Source organism: Pristiophorus japonicus, chromosome 4 (assembly GCF_044704955.1).
Source record: "Pristiophorus japonicus isolate sPriJap1 chromosome 4, sPriJap1.hap1, whole genome shotgun sequence".
NCBI lineage: Eukaryota > Metazoa > Chordata > Chondrichthyes > Pristiophoridae > Pristiophorus > Pristiophorus japonicus.
In genome coordinates this window covers 297,208,324-297,232,678 of record NC_091980.1, presented here as the reverse complement: position 1 = coordinate 297,232,678, position 24,355 = coordinate 297,208,324, and the positions used below count along the sequence as shown (strand labels likewise).

At 46.0% G+C, this 24,355-nt stretch overlaps 1 protein-coding gene across 1 annotated transcript in view; it reads right to left on the bottom strand.

Moving 5' to 3' along the window:
- Nucleotides 1-19,062, bottom strand: part of ak7b (adenylate kinase 7b) — a 78,364-nt gene extending 59,302 nt beyond the window's left edge. The window contains exons 1-4 of the mRNA XM_070879613.1: nucleotides 18,785-19,062; nucleotides 16,849-17,028; nucleotides 12,465-12,573; nucleotides 2,051-2,145 (exon numbers count right to left, since the gene is read on the bottom strand). Coding sequence (XP_070735714.1) covers nucleotides 2,051-2,145; nucleotides 12,465-12,573; nucleotides 16,849-17,028; nucleotides 18,785-18,883 — 483 coding nt within the window. The 5' untranslated portion in view covers nucleotides 18,884-19,062. The remainder of the gene's footprint in view (nucleotides 1-2,050; nucleotides 2,146-12,464; nucleotides 12,574-16,848; nucleotides 17,029-18,784) is intronic.
- Between the last annotated feature and the right edge of the window lie 5,293 nt (nucleotides 19,063-24,355).

Genomic DNA, 24,355 nt, shown 5'->3' with positions numbered 1-24,355 from the left:
TGACATACAGCACGCCTGCAAAGATATGGCCAACCATATCTGCAGCATTGTTGCATCTACCTTGCAACAAAAGCAGGAAACTATCTTCACAGGATCCACATTGGCAAAAGGTCACGTGCAAAGCTATGTCAGCTGCTGCTCGGACACCGACAGTTATCATGCAGCATAGTAGCTGTCAGGTGAAGCTTCAAACTTATCAACTCCTTACGGGACGTTGCCCTGCAGTGACAAAGAGGGCCATCCTCTGCGCAGCCAGCTCATGCAGCACCACCTCTACTTCAGCAATCATCAAACAAGGAGTCAGTTGCTGGGCTGCACCATAGCTAGACTGTAGAGTGATGCAGTGACCTTGGGTTTCCTTTCCCTTCACGTTTGCTCGTTATTTCTTACCCCACTCATGCTTGAGCTTTGGCAAAGGCTCCTAATGTTAAGGTGCTTTTCTGGTCCTTTCCATTTCAGAATGTTTGTCACCCCACACTGCCCTTTCCTTTTAATGGTCCCCGGTCCTTTAAATTTCACCAATGCACATTATTTGCTTGCTGCACCCATACAAATCTGCATCTGGATCTAAATTGTGAAAATTAGGTGCAAACAGCACGCTTCTATTTGAATATGTCTGAAACCTTCTCGTCATTCAGGTCTAAACTGTGCCCATATCTGGAAAATCTAGACCTAGGTGTCAACACAAGTGCATTTACTAGCACTAGATGGCAATCAGTAGCCGTAACCCTGGTGGGATTTCCTTTACCTAATTCAGGGGCACTAAGGCCAAATGCAGCACCCCTATTGTCAACCTGGGTGATGCCACCTAACTCAGCAAAGACCATGTATCAAACTGGATCTGTGGAGAGATTGCAGAGTTAACGTTTCGGGTTGACGACCCTTTGTCAGAACTGGAGAGTGTTCGGAAAGAACAGATTCTTAACAAGCATTGAATGGGGGAGGGGAAGAAAGAACAAAAGGAAAGGTCTGTGATAGGGTGGAAGGCAGGAGAGATTAGAGAGATAAAAGGGATGATGGGCCGAATTGAAATGGTAATGCCAGGAGTTAGAAAAACATTAGTCAAGATAGGGTGTGAATGGCCAACTGGCTCCCTTTCCCCGCCCCCACCAATTGCCAAGCCTGTTTTGTTTTCTCCTTGTCTCCAATGGCAGCTGGTTATTATTCCGCCATTCACACCCTATTTTGATTAATGTTTTTCTAACTCCTGGCATTACATTTTAATTCGGACCATCATCCCTTTTGTCTCTCTAATCTCTCCTGCCTTCCATCCTATCACAGACCTTCTCTTTTGTTCTTTCTTCCCCTCTCCCTTTCAGTGCTTGTTACGAATCTGTTCTTTCCGGACACTCCCAAGTTCTGACAAACGTTAACTCTGCTTTCTCGACACAGATGCTGCCGGACCCACTGAGATTTCCAGTATTTTCTGTTTTTATTCCAGATTCCAGCATCCAGCATTGCTTATGTATCAAACTGGCTCAGTTTATTTACTGTACAATGCAGTTATCCAATCAAGTGCTTCAGGTTACCATATAGAGGTAAGCGTGAGTGCTTTATAACCAGCATCTGAACCCAAAGATTGGATGGCAGGCTAAAAATCACTCCATTGCATCAATTTTCTTTAGCAATATATATATTTTTAAAGTCGTGTGGGGAGTTTGCTCAGCTCCGAATCCGTTTTTGAGTCAGCGGCATCTGTCAACACAATCTATGGTGAGATTCATGCACAACGACGTTCTTAAAGCAGGGATAATAAATATGACATTACGAAATTTATTGAGAAATAATTTACACTTTAAACTGTAAATCCTATAAATGTGCACGGTTTGTTCAGTCACTTTCTGCACATCTATAAAATCTTCAGTGGGTACAGATTAACTCATAAACTACCCATGGTCACTGGGTTTTGAGACTGAATATCAGCTCTATCTTAGTGTCATGTAAACTCAATAAACACTTAACTTTGCAACATGCTTAAAGCCAGCTACTATTCAATTTGACTCTCTAATGATTAAACGGCAATAGCAAAAGCATTTTGAATTTTCCTTACAGGATCTGCAGGTTTGGTGAGGGCCCACGTCATTATTGTTGACAACAGAATGAATATCTTTGGGCTCTCGAAATTTTCTAATTCTGAATGTAGCGCTGCAAATAGAAAAAGGAAAACCAAAATAAACATTACCCTTTAGCATGCTTTCATTGTTAACTTATCTGGTCCAGAATAAGCCAAGGAAACGTACAACAGTTATACACAGTTGATTTATTTAATATACTTGCATTCCCCTGGGTTTGGGAAGTGATTCATTACTTGGTCAGTCCTCTCCTTCTGTGTCATACTTCCAGGTAACTTTGAATGATAGCTGCTCCAATAGGTTCATTGTATTTGTCACTCCTTGGGGAATGGGATCAGGCTGCAGTTGGATGGCAATATTCAACTGCACTTCCCACACAAAATGCTTATCTACTTATAATTAACTTTACATAGAACGTACAGCACATAAACAAGCTATTCGGCCCAACTGGTCTATGCTGGTGTTTATGCTCCACACAAGCCTCCTCCCACCCTACTTCATCTAACCCTATCAGCATATCCTTCTATTCCTTTCTCCCTCAAATGCAGCTATGCTACTTGCCTCAACTACTCCTTGTGGTAGCAGGTGCCACATTCTAACCACTCTCTGAAAAAGTTTCTCCTGAATTGGATTTTTTAGTAACCATTTATGACCCCGAGCACGAATCAAAAGAGAGTGGAGGATAAGAGGGGAATTGGATACTTGAAGAAGAAAAAATTGCAGGGATATGGGGAAAGAGCGGGGAAGAGGGCAGAGAGTCGATGGGCCGAATGGCCTCCTTCTATCCTGTACTATTCTACAATTCTAGGTGACAAGGAGAAAAGGAGGGGTAGGGAGGGTGGAGTTAATGAGCAGGGCAGAGGGGAGGAGAGAAGAGGAAGGGGGAGAAGAGAAGGGGAGGGAAGAGGAGCAAGAGAAGTAGGAGAAAAGAGCAAAAGGAAAAGGGAGGGAAGAGGGAGAGGAGAAACAGAAGATGAGGGGTAAAGAGGAGAGAAGTGGAGAGGTAGAGGGATGGTGAGGAGAAAGGGAGAGGAATTGGAGGAGAAAGGAGAGGAGTGGAAGGAGAAAAGAGGAAGGGGAGAAAGAGAGGGGAGAGAAGGAGGGAGGAAGGGAAGGGGAAAGCCAGGGCCAAAAAAGGAGATTCCTTTTATTTCATTAAGTATCTGAATTGGTTTCTGAGGTTCTGCTGTTTGCTGTTTCTCTAATGGTTTCCTGTGTTTCTTACATTTCTTTTTGAAAAATATTTCTTTCCCTGCCATGTTGATCCACAAGTGAGTTGCTATTATTCTGTTAGGTGACCCTATGATAAATTGAAGTCCTGTATCGTTAAGCTCACAGCACAACATACAGGTGCAATATCTTTAAACTGTTGAGACCACCTGAATGTGAAACATTTTGAACTTCAACTCAGCAAGACTCCCAAGATTCCCTAAAATGTTACATTAAAATTAAGATTTCCTCTCAGATTGACCCTATGTAAATCAAGCACAGCTGATCAGAAAAGTAGCCAGAGATATTGGGGCCAAAATTGCGTATTGCCCTGGTTGGGGGCGCAGATGTCCCACCCTGGAAGCGAAATTGGGATTACCGCTCCTCAAAGGAAGTGGAGAGCAATGTCCCACACTCCACTTTCTCTCGGGGCGGGATCGGGGGCGTTACGCGGGCGCATCGCGGAGCGTTATGCAGCCTCTCTGCATAGCGCTGACGCGTTTCAATGCCCCTCCCCTTCCGTTAAAGAGGAGGGACGCTGCGAGCTCTGCAGGACCATTTAATGGGCCTCCCCTCGGCCACCAGGGATACGGGGTGCCGTGGCCTCAGTCCGGCACCAAAACGGAGCGCCGGGCTACACAATTGCGGCCTGGACCCCGCGACATCGGCCCGACTGGTGAGTTGGAGAAAACAAATGGTAGCGCGGGGCACAGTGCACCTCCCCTTTAACTTTCGCCCCATGAGTGAAGTGCGGCCCGGTTCGCAACCTGTGAGGCCGGCGCTGACATCGCCCACGGCAGCCTCTCGAGGCGCTGCCCAATTTCCGCCGCAGAGCGAAAAGCGGTCACCGCGCACAGTGATGACATCATCGTCGGAGGCACGGCGGCCCGGGGCGCTACCAGCGGGGCGCGGCACTACGGGATTCGTGCCTTCGCTAACTCCCATGCAATTTCGTAGGAGCCGGTAGAGCCCCCCACCCCCGCCGAAAACACTTTGCGCCTGTTAGCACCCCCCGGAGCTGCTAACAGGAGAAACACAACAGGGGAATTTCGACCCCATTGGCTCTCTACCCACTTTGTGCATTTACGGAAGATGATTAAACAGGGAGCAGCAAATGCCCACCTGAAGCAGCAGAGCTTCACTTAAATAATAAAACATCCTGAAGAAATATCACAATTCTACCAAATAAAAATGCATTTCACGATGATTTTTAAAGCAGGTAGGCACACCTTACTTTGGCAGATGTTCAATGCATGCAAAGCCTCCAATTCCTAAGAGAGGCTGTGAAAGCAGAGTCAATAACATAATTATGACGTGAACACCTGGCTAATTGTATCGCCGTGAGCATCCTTAATCACAGTCTGTAGTGCTGTCAATTGTGCTGCATGAAAGAAGGCCTGTTACCCAACACAGCCTCACTGCCCACATCCACCAGAATATCACCAACTATATCTGCAGACATTGACGCACCCACTTCTCAACAACCATGAGAAACTGTCTTCACAGGGTTCTGGCCAGCAGAGAGCCAGATGCAGAGCTCTTCCATCTGGAGCTGGGACACCTGCAGCTAACATGCACTGCAGCCAGTGACAGTACCAGTCAGGTGAGGTCTCCAATCTGCATTCAGCTCCTTCCAGGCATGCTGCAATGCTGGCCTATGAGATTGAAAGCATGGTGCAGCAAATAGGGTCACCTTCTCCACTTCTACCTCATACAGCATAAATTCCACTTCACGGTTATCAAACGGCTGATTGTGGTCATGGCTGCACCATCACACGCCTGCAGACTGATGCATAGCCTCGCACCTCCCTATCTGTTTAACCTCCTCCAACACTTCAAACCCTTCGAGATCTCTGCGCTCTTTCAATTCTGGCCTTTTGCACATCCCTGATTGTAATTGTTCCACCATTGGTGGCCGTGCCTTTAGCTACCTGCTTTCTAAGCTCTGGAATTTCCTCCCTAAATCTCTGCGTGTCTCTATCTCTCTCTTCTCCTTTAAGACGTTCCTTAAAACCTACCTCTTTGACCAAGCTTTTGGTTATCTGTCTTAATATCTCCTTATGTCACTCCCCTTATGTGCATCTATAATATTCACCTCAATCATTTCCTGTGGTAATGGGTTCCACAATCTCAGAAGTCTAAAAACGTTTTTTCTGAATTCCCTATTTGATTTCTTGGTGACTATCTTATATTGATGGCCTCTAGTTTTGCTCTTCTGCACAAGTGGAAACTCTCTCTGTCACATCAATAAAAACCTTTCATAATTTGAAATACCTCTATTAGGTCACCCCTCAGCTTTCTCTTTTCAAGAGGAAGGAGACCCAGTCTGTTCATCCTTTCCTGCCTCTATAGTATAACCTCGCAGTTCTGGTATCATCCTTGTAAATCTTTTTTGCAACCACTCCAGTGCCTCTATATCCTTTTTGTAATATGGAGACCAAAATTGTACTCCAAGTGTGGTCTAACCAAGGTTCTATAAAAGTTTAGCATAACTTCTCTACTTTTCAATTCTATCTCTCCAGAAATAAACCCTAGTGCTTGGTTTGCTTTTGTTATGGCCTTATTGACCTGTGTTGCAACTTTTAGCGATTTGTGTATTTGTACTCTGAGATCCCTTTGCCCCTCTGCTCCATTTAGATTCTTATTTCCAAGCAATATGCGATCTCCTTATTTTTCTTACCAAAATGCAGTAGATGTAATTTATCTACATTTTCCAAAGGCTTTCGCTAAGGTACCCCATAATAGACTGATGAATGCGGTCAGAGAATACTGAGTCAGGGGACTGAGTTAAGGTACCCCATAATAGACTGATGAACAAGGTCAGAGAATGTGGAGTCGGGACAAGTAGCAGAAAGGATAGCTAGCTGGCTTCAAGACAGAAAGCAGAGAGTAGGGGTAAAGGGAGCTATTCACAGTGGCAGAAGGTGGGTAGTAGTGTTCCACAAGGATCAGTGCTGGGACCACTATTGTTCACAATTTATATTAACTAATTAGACTTTGGAATCCAAAACACAATTTTTTAATTTGTGGATGACACCAAATGGGGGGTGGGGGGGGGCGTTGGGCGATAATCAATATTGAGGAGGACTGCAACAAATTACAGGAGGGCATTAATAAACTTGCAGAATGGGCATATAATTGGCAAATGAAGTTCAACACAGATAAATCTGAGGTATTACATTTTGGTAGGAAGAATAGGGAGGTCACTTATTACTTGTAGGGTGCGAGTCTAGGTGGGGTAGAGGAACAAAGGGATCTCGGAGTACAAATATACAAATCGCTAAACCTTGCGACACAGGTTAGCAATGCTGCAAAAAATCAAACCAGGCACAAGGGTTTATTTCCAGAGGCATAGAATTGAAAAGTAGAGAGGTTATGCTAAACCTGTGTCGAACCTTGGTTAGATCACACTTGGCGCACTGCATACAGTTCTGGTCGCCATATTATTAAAAAAGAATACAGAGAGGTACTGGAGAGGGTGCAGAGAAGATTTACGAGGATGATACCAGAAATGCGAGAGTATACATATCAGGAAAGAATGAATAGACTGGGTCACTTTTCTCTTGAAAAAAGGCTGAGGGATGATCTAATGGAGGTCTTTAAAATTATGAAAGGTTTTGATGGAGTGGATACTGTAAAGTCCTGACCCTGCAGTACAGACTTACACGAGGCACATGCTGAAGTCAAGGTCACTCTGAACCTGCACCTTTATTTCACAGCTCTCGAGTCCCAACTTGCCTGAGACCTGCCTTTATATATCTGTGTGGAACAGGTATGCAGTGTCTCCCGCAAGTGCACCCCTGGTGGTAAGGTATGTTTGTGGTTACAGGTCATATCTAGTTACAGTCATGTATAGCATAAGATACAGTTATATACAGTAGTGTGAGATACATGACATCACCCTCCCCCAAGGTCTTATTGTCTTTATAGATTCAGTCTCTCAGGTGGTCTACGCTCTCGCGTGGAGCGTCTTAGTTGTGGTTCAGTTGTTTGCCTTGGTGCCTGTTTTTCTTTCGGTGTGATTGCTGGTATCTTGCCTGGGCTGTCTGTTTCGTTCAGTATGATTGCTGGTATCTCGCCTGGGCTGTCTATTGAGACTGCCCTTTCCTCAGGTTGTTCCCTCTGTCTGTCCACCAGGTGTGGTGTGAGTTCCACATTGTAGTCTGCCTCTGGTTCTGCAGTGTTGTTGGTGAATCTACTTTTTATTTGGTCTACATGCCTCCGGCAGGTTTGGCCATTGTCCATTTGTACCACCAGTAGCCTGTTTCCTTCCTTGCCAGTTACTGTCCCTGCAAGCCATTTGGGACCACTGCCATAGTTTAGCACAAACACTTTGTCCCCTATCTCATTCCACCTCCCCCTCGAATTTCGGTCATGGTACTCAGTTAGCTTCCGGCGCTTTGCCTCAACAATTTCATGCATGTCTGGGAGGATTAACGAGAGCCTAGTCTTTAAGATCCGTTTCATCAATAGTTGCGCGGGGGGAACCCCAGTCAACGAATGCGGACGAGATCTGTATGCCAGCAGCAGTCGCGACAGGCAGCTCTGCAGTGTGGGACCTTGGATTTTTAGCATGCCTTGTTTAACGATTTGCACTGCTCGCTCCGCCTGGCCATTGGAGGCTGGCTTGTACGGTGCCGTCTTAACGTGATTTATGCCGTGGTCAACTACAAAATCTTGAAATTCTGCGCTGGTGAAGCACGGACCATTATCACCGACATGGGATCTGGCTATGGCCTTCATAAGGACGATCCCCGGATGCTCGCGGTGGAGCACCTGGACAAACGCCTCTCTGCCTCGCAAGGGCATAACTACTCGGCTGCCCCACATCAGGCAGTCTGCCTGTAGTGATAGTTCATGCATGCGCCTATGGAAAGGTTTGATCTCCTCGGGGCAGGCATCGCGAGCCTCTGCCCAGTCACCAGTTAAAACACATCTTTTGACTAAGGATAACGTGCGGTCGCTGGTCGTCCAGGCTCTGATTTGGCGAGCCGTCATGGGCGAACCTGTGGATTCAAAGGCATCGATTGCCATGAACATCTCACAGTCCAGTTCGTCGGACCCTTCCGTGGTCGGCAGGGGTAGCCTGCTAAGCGCGTCGTGCCTGGTCTGTGCCTTATTGTGTAATTGTAAGGCGCCAGCATGAGTGCCCACCGCTGAATGCGCGCCGAGGCGTTGGCGTTTATTGCCTTGCACTCGGATAGCAGGGACGTGAGGGGTTTGTGATCGGTTTCTAATGTGAACTTGGCCCCGAAAAGGTATTGGTGCATCTTTTTGACACCGTACACGCACGCGAGCGCCTCCTTCTCAACCATACCGTACTCGCGCTCCGCCCGCGAAAGTGACCTGGAGGCATAAGCAATGGGTTGTAATTTACCCGCATCATTGACATGCTGTAAAACGCACCCGACCCCATACGCTGATGCATCACATGTAAGAACTAGCTTTTTACCTGGGTCAAAAAAGGCTAAAACACTGTTGGAACATAGAGGGCGCGTTCTTGGGAGTCCCCCCAAAACCAATCGCACCCCTTTCTGAGTAGCACATGGAGAGGCTCCAGCAGTGTGCTCAAGTTCTGCATAAAGTTCCCAAAGTAATTGAGTAGCCTGAGAAAGGCGCGCAGTTCCGAGACATTCCGGGGCCTGGGTGCCAGACGAATTGCTTCGGTTTTGGATTCTGTTGGACGGATTCCATCAGCGGCAATCCTTCTGCCCAAAAATCCAACCTCGGGTGCGAGAAACAGACACTTGGATTTCTTAACTCTTAGGCCTACCCGATCCAATCAACTTAGTACTTCCTCCAAATTGCGGAGATGGGCGTCGGTGTCCCTGCCCGTGATGAGTATGTCATCTTGAAACACAACCGTCCCCGGGATTGACTTGAGCAGACTCTCCATGTTGCGCTGGAATATAGCAGTTGCCGACCTGATGCCGAATGGGCATCGATTGTACATAAAAAGGCCTCGATGTGTATTGATGGTGGTGAGTAGCTTAGACTCTTCGGTCAGTTCTTGCGTCATATACGCAGATGTGAGATCTAGTTTCGAGAAAAGTTTTCTTCCAGCCAACGTGGAAAATAGGTCCTCCGCTTTGGGCAGTGGGTATTGGTCTTGTAGGGAGACTCTGTTTATGGTAGACTTGTAATCCCCACAGATTCGTACGGATCCATCAGGCTTCATGACGGGGACGATGGGACTTGCCCAGTCGTTAAATACCATGGCTGAGATAATGCCTTCCCGCAGAAGCTGGTCCAGTTCGTGTTCAATCTTTTCCCTCATCACGTAAGGCACAGCTCTAGCCTTGTGATGGACCGGTCTGGCATCCTGTGTGATGTAGATTTTAACTTTAACCCCTTTGAAGGTACCTACACCTGGCTGAAAGAGATGTTCAATACGATTTAGAACTGTTGAGCAGGAGGTCCGTTCCTCTGACAACATGGTGTGAACATCATCCCATTTCCAATTTAGTTTTGCCAGCCAGTTTCTCCCCAACAGTGCTGGGAGATCTCCGGGGACAATCCACAGGGGAAGTCGGTTCACCATCCCTTTGTGTGTGACTGAGAGCATGGCGCTGCCAAGGACTGGGACGATTTCTTTGGTATAGGTCCTTAGTTTGGTGTCAATCCTTGTGAGTTTTGGTCTGTTGCTTTTGTGCGGCCACAGCTGTTCAAATTGTTGGACGCTCATGAGAGATTGACGAGCTCCCGTGTCCAGTTCCATGTTGACGGGTATCCCGTTGAGTAGGACCCTCATCATTATTGGAGGCATCTTGTTGTAAGAACAGTGGACATTTATTGTGTTGACCCGCTGTACCTCGGCGTCCCGGGCACTGTCCCCACCGTCTTCTGGTCCGCTTTCCGACCCTTCCGATTCGTATACCAGCCGAGCTGCTGTTTTTCTGCACATGTGAGCCAGATGCCCTGTATAGTTGCAGTTTCTGCAAACAGCATGCTGAAATCGACACCCCTTGTTGAGTGTCTTCCCCCACATCTCCAGCACAGACCGCTTCCATTGTTTCTGAAGGATGAGCTGCATCTGGCTGATCTCTCTTGAGCTTCTCTCAGTCTGTAGTTGATTGCTCGCATTGTGGGTTGATGAGGTGTGAACGGCCGTTCATGTGGCCCTTGGTGGCTTCTGGCGCCACTGCCTGCTGTTGAAGACCTGCTCTCCTGCCTTTGTCTGTGTGTGGGGGTATCGGCTTGTTTCACGCTGTGAACCCCTTGTTCTGATGTTTCGTTAGTTGTCGTACCCGCAGTATAGATCAACCATGTTTCTACTTCTCCTGCCAAGAATGTCTGTGCGACCAGTGCTGCTGCCTCTAGGGTCAAGTTCTTGGTCTCTATGAGCTTTTGGAATATGCCTGCGTGGCCTATTCCTTCAATAAAAAAGTCTCTCAGTACTTCTTTCCTTAGTTCATCGGAGAACTCACATAAACTAGCCAGCCTCCGAAGTTCCGCCACAAAGAACCTGTGTCTGGCCATGTGTCGGCTGCTCGCTGGCTTCAGGTGGTCTCTCACCAGTGTGCTCAACTCCTCAAACAACTTGCTTGCTGGTTTCTTGGGTGCCAGCAGGTCCTTCATTAAGGCGTATGTTTTCGAGCCACAGCTGGTAAAGAGATAGGCTCTTCTCTTGTCTGCCTTATCGTCGCCCAACCAGTCTTTGGTTACAAAGCTTTGCTGGAGCCTTTCTATAAAGTCCTCCCAATTGTCCCCAGCATTGTATTTCTCATCTGAGCCAATGGTAGCCATTCTGTGGATTCTGTGATCCCGTAACTCGTCGCCACTGTAAAGTCCTGACCCTGCAGTACAGACTTACACGAGGCACATGCTGAAGTCAAGGTCACTCTGGACCTGCACCTTTATTTCATAGCTCTCGAGTCCCACCCTTGCCTGAGACCTGTCTTTATATACCTGTGTGGAACAGGTATGCAGTGTCTCCTGTAAGTGCACCCCTGGTGGTAAAGTATGCTTGTGGTTACAGGTCATATCTAGTTACAGTCATGTATAGCACGGTAAGATACAGTTATATACAGTAGTGTGAGATACATGACAGATACAGAGATAATGTTTCCACTTGTGGGGAAGAGCATAACTAGAGGCCAACAATATAAGATAGTCGCCACGAAATCAAATAGAAAATTCAAAAGAGTGGTGACAATTTGGAACTTGCTGCCACAGGGAGTGGTTGAAGCAAATAGTACAGATGCATATGCTGGACAAGCATATGAAGGAGAAGGGAATAGAGGGTAATGCTGATAAGAGTTAGATGAGGAAAGATGGGAGGAGGCTCGAGTGGAACATAAACGCCGGCATGGACTGGTTGGGCTGAATGGCCTGTTTCTGTGCCGTATATCTGATGTAATCCTATGTAAAATGAAGAGAGAGAGCACAGATAGAGTGGTTACACTTTTATTTTTATAAATTTGTGTTGTTGGTGTTTTTTCAGTAGGTTAGGATTAATATTCCAGTAATAAAACTGTTGAAGATGTTTCCCTGCACTTACCAACAGTCTGTTAATGATAGAACTGTTTCTTACATTCCACAATGGGCAATAACACCGTTATACCAATAAAAAAATTGCCCAATTAAAATTATTTTGTTTTCATTTCCTATGTTAAAAAAAAATTAAAGGACTAAGTGCAGGGTATTCCTTCTGCTATCAATGCTATTTCAAGAGGAATGCAAGTTACCCCAGGGGATAAGGGGATAGACATCCATACAAACCACAAGAAAGTGAAGCTGGTGCCGAAGATGATGTACTATATCGATGCCATTACTTACACTTTAACATAAACACCGCTGTAATGCGTATTTTTATCAGCGACCCCGCAGCTTAAATCCCATGGACAAGAGATAAGTTGCATATCTCCGCATTACGATTGTCCACTTGTGTGTCTCAGTTTTCTATGGAGAGGAAAACTCAGAGGGATCTCCGCTCTATATTAGCTGACGAAAGTACAAGCCCGCCCGTTACAGTTTTAATGACATTCAGCACACCACTTCTTTAACAAATCAAATCTTTGCAGCTTCTCTGACACGTAATTAAGGCAAGGATTTTTTTTGTTCATGATGGAAATGTTGATCAACTTGTGAAACAAACATGGTCAAAGAAATTAAGCAGGTGATACGTAATTATTGTTAAAGAAGCAAAAGGAAAAGCAGAAAAATAAAATGGTAAATTAGAACCTGAAACAGCCCAAGTGGCTTCATCAACTTGCTCAGTTGTTTCTGTGATGTTATAGATGATGATGTCGCAGTCCATAAGATATTCCAATAGCTGCTCACGTGAATCAAACTGAAATAAGATGTGAAAAATAAAGAAAACTACCTTTATCCAGATGCCTGCATGAAATCCAGTGAAATAATTCCCTGCTACGAACATAATTTCACCTTTAAAAAAGATATTTGCTACAAAATGTATAAGCTGGCAACTTTCAAATCCCTGTTTATAATTTATGTCTAAAGAGAACAGCCACTTTCTTGGGTACATACGTTTGCAGTTTACTTTTGCCATACTTTGAGCACATCAAACTGTTCCAATGGAGATTTAAAGCTACTGTGTTCTTTTTCGGATCTTTAGACATATGCACATTGGCTCGCTATATTACTGACTTTCAATTCAACTCAATTTTCTCGCCTCTTCTGCTCAGATCTTGCTGAACCCCTCCAGTACCACGCCCAAGTGGCTATTCTTGGTGCGTGATAGATGGTGTATCCCCAGACTGTGGGGAGGGATTCGTAGTTGAGCTCAGTCCTACCCTCGCTCAGTGTCAACACAGGCAGACTTTCCAGCCAGGGTCACTAGAATAGTAATCAGGATCGGGACCCCTGGCTGGTTTTCCCCTCCCTAGCTCAGGGACACGAAGGCCAGTTGTAGCATGCCAACTGACACCCCAATTGGTATCAGCTATCTATCAGGGGAGATTCAACCTATTAAATTTAATGATCTTACTTCATCGTTGCTCCAGTAGCAAAATTCAAAAATCTCATTATCTAATGGGAACAGCGAATTTGACAATTTGAGTGATAAAAGGAAAACTGCAAAGACGAGAAATCTGAGATAAAGCTGGTGGTTGAAGGCAATGCACGCAGCTTGATCGGTATCTAAAAGAGAAAGGCAGGTTAAGGCATCAGAAACTGGGACAATCAACAACAAGGTATATTTATATAGTGCCTTTAAAGTAGTATAATATCCCAAGACACCAAAGTTTTGGATCAAACATCCGAAAGAAGTAGGAGTAGGAGGGGAATTAAGAGAGGTAGTTAAAGGTATTGTGGAGGAGGTAGGTTTTAAGGAGGCTTTTAAAAGTGGGGACAGATGAAGCAAGGTCTCTCACAGTTGGTAGACTTCCAGAGGGTGAGAGGTAAAAGGTTCTGCTGCCAATGGTACAGCAGGGGAAGAAGGAACACACAGTAGACCAGAGTTGGAAGAGCAAAGGATGCAAGCAGACATTTATAGAAGATGAAGATTCTGAAGACATGTTAAGAGATGTTGGCAAGGATAGGAGTGAAAGGTGAGCAGACAGTCTACGGAATAGGATCCAAGTAGCAGAGTTTTGGATGAATTGGAGTTAATATTGGGTCATCATCAACATAGGCAGTCCCTCGAAATCCTTCCACTCTAAAAGTGAGTTCTCTGGTGACTGTACAGTCCAATACGTGAATTACAGTCTCAGTCACAGGTGGGACAGACAGTCGTTGAAGGAAAGGGTGGGTGGGACTGGTTTGCCGCACGCTCCTTCCGCTGCCTGCGCTTGGTTTCTGCATGTTCTCGGCAATGAGACTCGAGGTGCTCAGCGCCCTCCCGGATGTACTTCCTCCACTTAGAGCGGCTAGGGACTCCCAGGTGGTCGGTGGGGATGTTGCATTTTATCAAGGAGGCTTTTAGGGTGTCCTTGAAACATTTCCTCTGCCCAACTTGGGCTCGCTTGCGGTGTAGGAGTTCCGAGTAGAGCGCTTGCTTTGGGAGTCTTGTGTCAGGCATGCAAACAATGTGGCCTGCCCAGCAGAGCTGGTCAAGTGTGGTCAGTGCCTCAATGCTGGGGATGTTAGCCTGGTCGAGGATACTGACATTGGTGCGTCTGTCCTCCCAGGGGATTTGCAGGATCTTGCGGAGACATTGTTGGTGGTATTTCTCCAGCGATTTGAAGTGTCTACTGTATATGGTCCACGTCTTTGAGCTATACAGGAGGGCAGGTATCACAACAGCCCTGTAGACCATGAGCTTGGTGGCAGATTTGAGGGCCTGATCTTCAAACACTTCTTTCCTCAGGCGGCCGAAGGCTGCATTGGCGCACTGAGGCAATGTTGAATCTCATCGTCGATGTCTGCCCTTGTTGATAATAGGCTCCCGAGATATGGAAAATGGTCCACGTTGTCCAGGGCCACGCCGTGGACCTTGATGACTGGGGGGCAGTGTTATGTGGCGGGGTCAGGTTGGTGGAGGACCTTTGTCTTACGGTTGTTTAGTGTAAGGCCCATGCTTTCGTACGCCTCAGCGAAGGTGTTGACTATGACTTGAAGTTCGGACTCTGAATGTGCGCAGACGCAATCGCGCCCGTGTACTGTAGCTCGACGACAGAGGATGGGACGTTCTTGGATCTGGCCTGGAGGTGACATAGGTTGAACAGGTTCCCATTGGTTCTGTAGTTTAGTTCCACTCCAGCGGAGAGCTTGTTCAGTGCGAGGTGGAGCATTGCTGTGAGGAAGATTGAGAAGAATATTGGGTAGAGGTAGCGAGGCCAATGAGGAGGCCATTGGAAAAATCAGGCTGGTGAAACCCCTCATTCAATTGATGAGGCCATATCAGGACAGCTCTAAGAAAACAAACAGGGAAGGGGAGAACAGCAGCATGTAAAGCAGGCAAGCCACAGACAAGAAAGACAAGAGAATGTGTCTGCAGGTTTCCAAAATGGAAAGGAAAACAGCAGAATGTGAATGACACCTACTGGGGGAAATCCAGTCCGATAATGGGGGAAGACAGCTAAACTCTGAAGTTAATACAAAAGCAAAATACTGTGGATGCTGGAAATCATAGAATCATTTATGGTACAGAAGGAGGCCATTTGGCCCATTGTGTCTGTGCTAGCTGAAAAAGAGCTATCCAGCCTAATCCCACTTTCTAGCTCTTGGTCCGTAGCCTTGTACGTTACAACACTTCAAGTGCGTATCCAAGCACTTTTTAAATACGATGAGGTTTTATGTCTCTATCACACTTTCAGGCAGTGAGTTCCAGACCCCCATCATCCTCTGGGTGAAAAAAGTTCTCCTCAGCTCCCCTCTAATCCTTCTACCAATTACTGTAAATCTACGCTCCCTGGTTATTGACCCCTCTGCTGAGGGAAATAGGTCCTTCCTATTCACTCTACCTAGACCCCTCACAATGTTATACCCTAAATCTGAAATAACAACAGAAAATGATGGAAATACTCAGCAGGTCAAGCAGCATCTGTGGAGCGAGAAACAGAGTTAACATGTCAGGTCGATCCCCTTTCGTCAGAACTGCTGCCTGACCTACTGCGTATTTCCAGCATGTTGTTTTCCAACTCTGAAGTTCTTCCAGTTAACGTTAAGACTGTGGCAGTTCTGATGAAGGTTACACTTGAAACCTTACACTATCGATCTCTTTCAGATTCTGATTGGCCTGCTGTACAGATGCAGTCATTTTTGTTTTTCTTGTGACAGTTTGTGTGTTGACATGAGTTGCTTTAACACTCAGTTTTGCTTTGTGCTAAGCAGTTAATGACAGGGTAAGGAACCATGGGCTGGATTTTCCGGTCCTTTGCGCTCCGGGTTTCGCCCTGGAGCAGCGTGAAATGGGGCGTCGAGGTCTCTTGCGTCCAGTCGCGATCCTCGGGTCTGGTTTTGTGACGGCGCTCAGCTGCTCCGGGTGTACAACGTTTCTTGTTGCGACACCGTCCGAGTTTTGACTCGAACCCGACCCGTACGTCTCGAATTGCGCCTCGCAATGACCGCCTGGGAAACCAGAGCAGTTGGCCATGCCGGCGGCGGTGAGGAGGGTAAAGTGCGGTAAAGGTAAGTGCGAGTACTTGTTCTTTTAATTTTTTTTCCCGCAATTTGTGTTGTGGTGGCGTGGGCAATGTTTTTGTGGGTTTTTTTTAATAAAATGTTTTTTTACACAACCCCCGCCCCCGCTCAAGTCTTCTCTTGGGAATACACATGGAAGGTTTTTTCCACCCCACCCCCTACCCCTCTTCAGGCCTCTCTTGGGAGTGCACACGGCCCAGGCACTTTAGTTTGCGAGTTTCCCATCCTTGTGCCACAAACTTTGTACAACGCCTCCCTTAGTGCTGCGCGACCTGGCACAGGGCCAAGGTGCCCAAACTTCCTTATTAAAGCGCAAACTATTCCCGGCCGCACCGCCTCCACTTCCACCCCGAAAACGGAAAAATCACCCATAAAATCCAGCTCCACGAACTTAAAGATTTACCTTTGCCCATCAAACTAACAATAAAAAAAACCTGCAATCCTATAGTGAGACATCAGTCCTGTTAGTAAATTTTAAAATGATCTTAAATCTTAGCTTCAAAAAGTAAATTTGAGAACATACAGAGAAGATTTCAAAAGCAAAATCAGGTTCCTTGGCATCAGGTTTGCTCAGTGTTCCCACCACCTGGTACGTCCCTTTGGTCGGTGTCATACTTTTCTCTGTTTCAGCCTCTTCCTCATTTTGTTCTTCAGCATCTACCGGTTCCTCCAGCGATGCTCCAACCATACTATTAGATAGGTACTGGAAATTAAGTATCAGAATTTAACTCTTTGAGTTACAAATCAAAATCTTCTGGGTGCAATCTGCATCATATTACAAAGAAATTAAGGCTTTTTTGTACAGTTTTCCAATAGTGTTAATAACTTTCAGCAGTGGCAATCTTAGAAGAGGTCAGTTTGATAGGTGTTTCATGATGGAAAAGTGAATTTTCCGTACTCTGATTTAACCGCTGCCGATGAGACGCCTTGGATGAAACTTTTAATTTCAGCAGGGGAATAAAACTAGTCAGGTTGTCCGCCCGTTATACACCCAGCCTGATTTTCGGCTGATTTGATACCACCAACTTTACATCCCCTTCGAAGTTGAAAGTTTCACTCCTTGCTTTGATTAAGTCATGCTCCTGGACTACGAAGTCATCATCCCGAACTGTGTTCCTTCTACTTATATGCCTGGAAAAATGTGTTGGGAGTTTAATCTGTTCCTTTCATGATGTGATCAGGTCAAGCTGAAATCAGTCCCTATTGTCTGAACATCAGTCCTGTTTATCAGCCAATTTTTTAAGGGACTAACTATTTGTACTGCACTTTTTTTGACAGACAGTTGTCTGTCCAGCCCCACACCCCCTGCCCATACTGAACTTCAGATGGGGGAGGCATGCACTTGGACTGGGGTAAGGCACTTTGGCTGGGGAAGGGATGTAGGACTGGGGTAAGGCACTTCGGCTGGGGGAGGCATGCACCTGGACTGGGGTAAGGCACTTTGGCTGCGGGAGGGATGTAGGACTGGGGTAAGGCACTTCGGTTGGGGGAGGCATGCGCTTGGACTGGGGTAAGGTACTTTGGCTGGGGGAGGGATGAACTTGGACTGGGGTAAGGCACTTTGGCTGGCCCTTGCTGTCTTCTGGGGAGCTCTGTCCTCTGTCACTTCAGGAAGTCAAAGTGGATCGAGTTACAATTTGCAAAGTCAGTGAGACCTTGGGCTGGGTGGTTCCAGTGACACATTCCTGTGAAACTTCAGGGTGTGGCTTATCCTCCAAGGGGACCAATCAGAAACAAAGAGTGGAGCATGTTGGCCATTTTGGCAGTACAAATATATACGACCATTTTTTAAATGTGTTTCCAGTGTTCTCATTCATAAAAATATAGGAACAAGTTCGCAAAATGGTGGAAGAGCACTGTAATACATGAAGATGAAGTTCACAAATCACAAGATAGGTACAGATAAGGAATACCATTCGTCCCATTTTAGTTCATCCATTCAGAAAGACACAACAAACTGCACAACATAGCATCCAAATGTTTCTCAAACTAATTCCAACTGTGTTGCCACCACTGCCCTAAGATAAAACTCAATTATTTTGAAGTACATTGAAGCTCCTACCTGCGCAGAGAACCACACTCGTGTACAGAATAAGTGTGATAGACAAGCCTGATCAGTAAGTAAGAAACAGGCATACTTTTCTGCAGATACCATGCATAGCTATGTGTTCAGGTGTGTATGTGTGTAGAAGTGTTCACTCACATACATGAACACTTACATACATACAAGAATAATTGCATACATAAACACTTGTACATAAACATATACATGAACACTTACATGAACACTTACACATATGAACACTTACAAACACATACACATGAACACATATACACATACATGAACACTTACATAAACACTTGCATACACATACATGAACACACACGCACACTTACACACATGCTCATTTGCTCACACACACACAGCCACTCAGTAACCAGTTGCAGACTTCACTAACTCTCCCTGCGTGAGTCCCCACGAACGAGTCTAAGTGGTTGAAGAAGATCCGCTTGCTGCGGATCTTCTCCGGCGTCACCATATGCTCTTCATCCGCCATCGCCGCCCGGCTCCTTGGATACGCCGCCGCCGCACGCGTTGCTAGGGAGGGTCCTTCGGCGGGCCGGTCAGGCAGTGAGCAGGCCGGCTAAAGCTGACGCTCGGGCCAGGCCCACACAGCCGGCCGCTCGCCGTGCAGAATGTGGCGGGGGTGCCTGGCAGCGGGTTCCCGGGGAATGTGTTCCCTCCGGGGCTGGTCGTGAAGCTTGTACCGAAGGGAAATGAGGGCATGCAGTTGGCCACGGCGTGGCGCAGTGTGTTGTGGGAGTTGTAGTCCCTGCTCTGCAGCCCAGGGCCCACAGCAAAGTGTCAATCATTCACCCTGCAGGGCTAGTGCTGCTGGAAGCATTCTCAGCCTCCCATAATGAAAAAACACTTACATTTATATAGCGCCTTTCGTAACCTCAGAACATCCCAAAACACTTTACAAACAATTAAGTTTTTTTTGAAGTGTCGTCACTGTTGTAATGTAGGAAACTTGGGAGTTTAAAAAAATGTATTCCTGGGATCTGGGCGTCGTTGGCAAGGCCAGCAAGGCCTTGGAGGGAGCAGCGTGCGGCGGCATACCACTGCAGGGAACAGCGCGTGCTGCTTCAGGAGGGCGACGGCTACAAAGCCAGGTCGCTGATTGCAATACGGGCAGGCACAGCAGGAAGGGCGAAGGAGCGGCAAGAGTCCATAGAGGGAAGTGATCGGGGCCCAGGAGAGGCGTGAATCTGGGATCCAGAAGAGGCGAGGGACCAGGGGCAGCACGGGCCTGCTCACACTGCAATATGTGGGCGCTCGGTCTGTGCAGCAGAGCTGGTCTCCAGTTATTCTTGAGTAATCCTTGCCACTGGACCAAGACCTAGCTCTGTCAAGCCCGTGTGGTGGCTGGTGTGCAACGGTCACCACACATTAAAAAAAATTCAAGCACAGGAATCTTCCACCCTTCACGATGTAGTTCGGGATCTGGAATATTAGGTCCTTCATTGAAACACCTGTGAACTCATCCCTTTTTGGCATGGAAGCAAGTCATCCTTGTTTCAAGGGACTGCCTATGATGATGATGATTTATTGCCCATCCCTAATTACCCTTGAGAAGGTGGTGGTGAGCTGCAATCGGTGTGGTGAAGGTACTCCCAACAGTGCTGTTAAGAAGGGAGTTCCAGGATTTTGACCTAGCGACGATGAAGGAACAGCGATATGTTTCCAAGTCAGGATGGTGTGTGACTTGGAGAGGGAACTTGGAGGTGATGATATTCCCATGCGCCTGCTGCCCTAGATGGCAGAGGTCATGGGTTCAGGAGGTGTTGTCAAAGAAGCCTTGGCGAGTGTAATGTCTGTAGCACCACACTGTGAATGCCTGTGTTACTGCAGCTAGTGCTGTTTAATAAAGTTATTGACGATGCCTAACTTGACTTTTGATTTAGATTGTCAGACAGCTAGGTCGCTGAGCATGGCCGACCAATATTACCAAGAATTTCATACTAATTTGAGTCATCAGACAACCGAGGTGAATCGCCTGCAGGTTCAAAGTAAAAGGCGGTGGGGCCCCAAAGTCTCAGAAACTGGAAATGGGAACAGAGCATTGACGTCCTCCTATCGGTGCATGGGACAACACATTGCTCAAAGTTATCCATATGTGAAGGCAAGGTGTTTCGTCTGTAGGAAAACTGGGCATCTTGCAAAAGCATGCCAACTGAAGGGTAAATCAGTTTTCAAAGCTATGAGTAGAAATACCCAGAGACTACATAGCATGGAAGAACAACAACAGGACGAGGGGATGTTAGAGTTAAACATCATCAGGAGCATGAGGTTAACGGACGGCGATTCGAAAAGTATTATAATCCACATAGATGTTGCAGGATTCAAGATACCCATGGAAATCGACACGGTTGCATCCGTGAGTGTAGTACAGGAGTCGCTATACCTTGACAAATTGCGGGATTTCCCATTGGAGATAGCCAAGATAGAGCTGCGAGGCTACTCGGGAGAGAACATTCCGGTGGTAGGTCGTATTACCGTACCGGTGAAATACAAGGATCATGTTCAGAGCTTGCCTCTAATAGTAGTGGCAAGAGACAAGCCTGCCTTACTAGGAAGAAATTGGTTGGGATCACTGAAGCTGGATTGGAGTGAGATTTTTCGTATTGAAATGAGATTTGCGTCAAAGGATGATGTCATCAAAAATTATCCGAAGGTGTTCTGCGAAACGGGCAGTCTGATCCAAGGCTTCAAGGCAAGTGTTAGGGTACAGAAGGACGCTAGATCAGTTTACTGCAAGCCACAGTCCGTACCTTATGCATTCAAGGAGAAAGTTGAGCAAGAATTCAAAAGACTAGAGACTGAGAACATTAATTTTAAGATAGGTCGATGTAATTGGGCTACACCCATTGTTGTTGTACCTAAGTCAGATAGTAAGGTAAGATTGTGTGGTGATTATAAAGTAACCGTAAACCAGGTTCTAGAGGGTAACGTCCCCAATACATTGCCAAATATAGCAGATTTATTCACAACATTGAAAGAGGGTCAGATTTTCTCAAAGTTGGATCTTATGAATGCCGACTTACAGCTTGAACTAGATGAGGAGAGTCCAAGTCATGTTTGACTATAAATACTCATCTAGGCCTATATCAATTTAATAGGCTACCATTTGGAGTGTCTTCCAAGGGTAATGAACCAGATTTTGCAAGGTATTGAAGGGGTAGTATGTTATTTAGATGACATACTAATTTCAGCACCAAATAGGCAAATTCATAATAAAATTGAATGAAGTACTCAAACGGCTAGAGAAGCACAGAGTACGAGTGTCTGCTCGCAAGTGTGAGTTATTTCAAAACTCAGTGGCATACTTAGAGTAGACAAAGATGGTTTACATCCAACCAAGGAAAAACTGGATGCAATCAGAAATGCACCCACTCCCAAGAATGTCACTGAACGTCGATCATTTTTGGGTCTTTTGAACTATTATGGGAAGTTCCTACCAAATTTGGCTACAGTATTACATCCACTAAATGAACTATTGAAAAAACAGGTCAATTAGAGGTGGTCAGAAGAATGCGATACAGCATTCAAGGAGTGTAAAAGCGAATTGATAGAGAGCACCATGTTAGTTCACTATGACGTATCTCAGGAGATCAAGCTAGCATGCGATGCCTCTCCGTATGGAGTTGGGGCAGTAATCTCTCATGTATTACGTAGTGGGGAGGAGAGACCAATTGCTTTTGCTTCATGCACTCTCAGTGCCAGTGAGTGTAATTATGCGCAAATCGAAAGGGAAGCTTTGGCATTAATTTTTGGGGTCAAGAAGTTCCACAAATACTTGTATGGTCGTAAGTTTACTCTCGTTACGGACCATAAGCCCCTGACAGCAATCCTCCATCCAAAGTCCCCAGTTCCAACATTAGCTGCAGCCCGAATGCAGAGATGGGCTTTGATTTTGTCAGCATATACCTATGATATTAGAAAACATAGAAACATAGAAAATAGGTGCAGGAGTAGGCCATTCAGTCCTTCGAGTCTGCACCGCCATTCAATAAGATCATGGCTGATCATTCATCTCAGTACCCCTTTCCTGCTTTCTCTCCATACTCCTTGATCACTTTAGTCGTAAGGGCCATATCTAACACTCTCTTGAATATATCCAATGAACTGGCATCAACAAGTCTCTGCAGTAGGGAATTCCACAGGTTAACAACTCTCTCAGTGATGAAGTTTCTCCTAATCTCAGTCCTAAATGGCCTACCCCTTATCCTTAGACTATGTCCTCTGGTTCTGGACTTCCCCAACATTGGGAACATTCTTCCTGCATCTAACCTGTCCAGTCCCGTCAGAATTTTATATGTTTCTATGAAATCCCCTCTCATCCTTCTAAACTCCAGTGAATACAGGCCCAGTCGATCCAGTCTCTCCTTATATGTCAGTCCTGCTATCCCGGGAATCAGTCTGGTGAACCTTCGCTGCACTCTCTCAATAGCAAGAACGTCCTTCCTCAGATTAGGAGACCAAAACTGAACACAATATTCCAGGTGAGGCCTCACCAAGGCCCTGTACAACTGCAATAAGACCTTCCTGCTCCTATACTCAAATCCCCTAGCTATGAAGGCTAACATACCATTTGCCTTCTTCACCGCCTGCTGTACCTGCAATGACTGATGTACCATGACACCAGGGTCTTGTTGCACCTCCTCTTTTCCTAATCTGCCGCCATTCAGATAATATTCTGCCTTCGTGTTTTTGCCACCAAAGTGGATAACCTCACATTTATCCACATTATACTGCATCTGCCATGCGTTTGCCCACTCACCTAACCTATCCAAATCACCCTGCAGCCTCTTAGCGTCCTCATCACAGCTCACACCGCCACCCAGCTTAGTGTCATCTGCAAACTTGGAGATATTACACTTAATTCCTTCATCTAAATAATTAATGTATATTGTAAATAGCTGGGGTCCCAGCACTGAGCCCTGTGGCACCCCACTACTCACTGCCAGCCATTCTGAAAAGGACCCGTTTATCCCGACTCTCTGCTTCCTGTTTGCCAACCAGTTCTCTATCCACGTCGGTACATTACCCCCAATACCATGTGCTTTAATTTTGCACACCAATCTCTTGTGTAGGACCTTGTCAAAAGCCTTTTGAAAGTCTAAATACACCACATCCACTGGTTCTCCCTTGTCCACTCTAACAGTTACATCCTCAAAAAATTCCAGAAGATTTGTCAAGCATGATTTCCCTTTCATAAATCCATGCTGACTTTGACCGATCCTGTCACTGCTTTCCAAATGCACTGCTATTTTATCTTTAATAATTGATTCCAACATTTTCCCCACTACTGATGTCAGGCTAACCAGTCTATAATTACCCGTTTTCTCTCCCTCCTTTCTTAAAAAGTGGTGTTACATTAGGTACCCGCCAGTCCATAGGAACTGATCCAGAGTCGATAAGACTGTTGGAAAATGATCACCAATGCATCCACTATTTCTAGAGCTACTTCCTTAAGTACTCTGGGATGCAGACTATCAGGCCCCGGGGATTTATCGGCCTTCAATCCCATCAATTTCCCGAACACAATTTCCCACCTAATAAGGATTTCCTTCAGTTCCTCCTTCTCACGAGACACTTGGTCCCTAGTATTTCTGGAAGGTTATTTGTGTCTTCCTTCATGAAGACAGAACCAAAGTATTTGTTCAACTGGTCTGCCATTTCTTTGTTCCCCATTATAAATTCACCTGAATCTGACTGCAAGGGACCTATGTTTGTCTTCACTAATCTTTTTCTCTTCACATATCTATCGAAGCTTTTGCAGTCAGTTTTTATATTCCCAGCAAGCTTCCTCTCATACTCTATTTTCCCCCTCCTAATTAAACCCTTTGTCCCCCTCTGCTGAATTATAAAATTCTCCCAGTCCTCAGGTTTGCTGCTTTTTCTGGCCAATTTATATGCCTCTTCCTTGGATTTAACACCATCCTTGTTAGCCACGGTTGAGCCA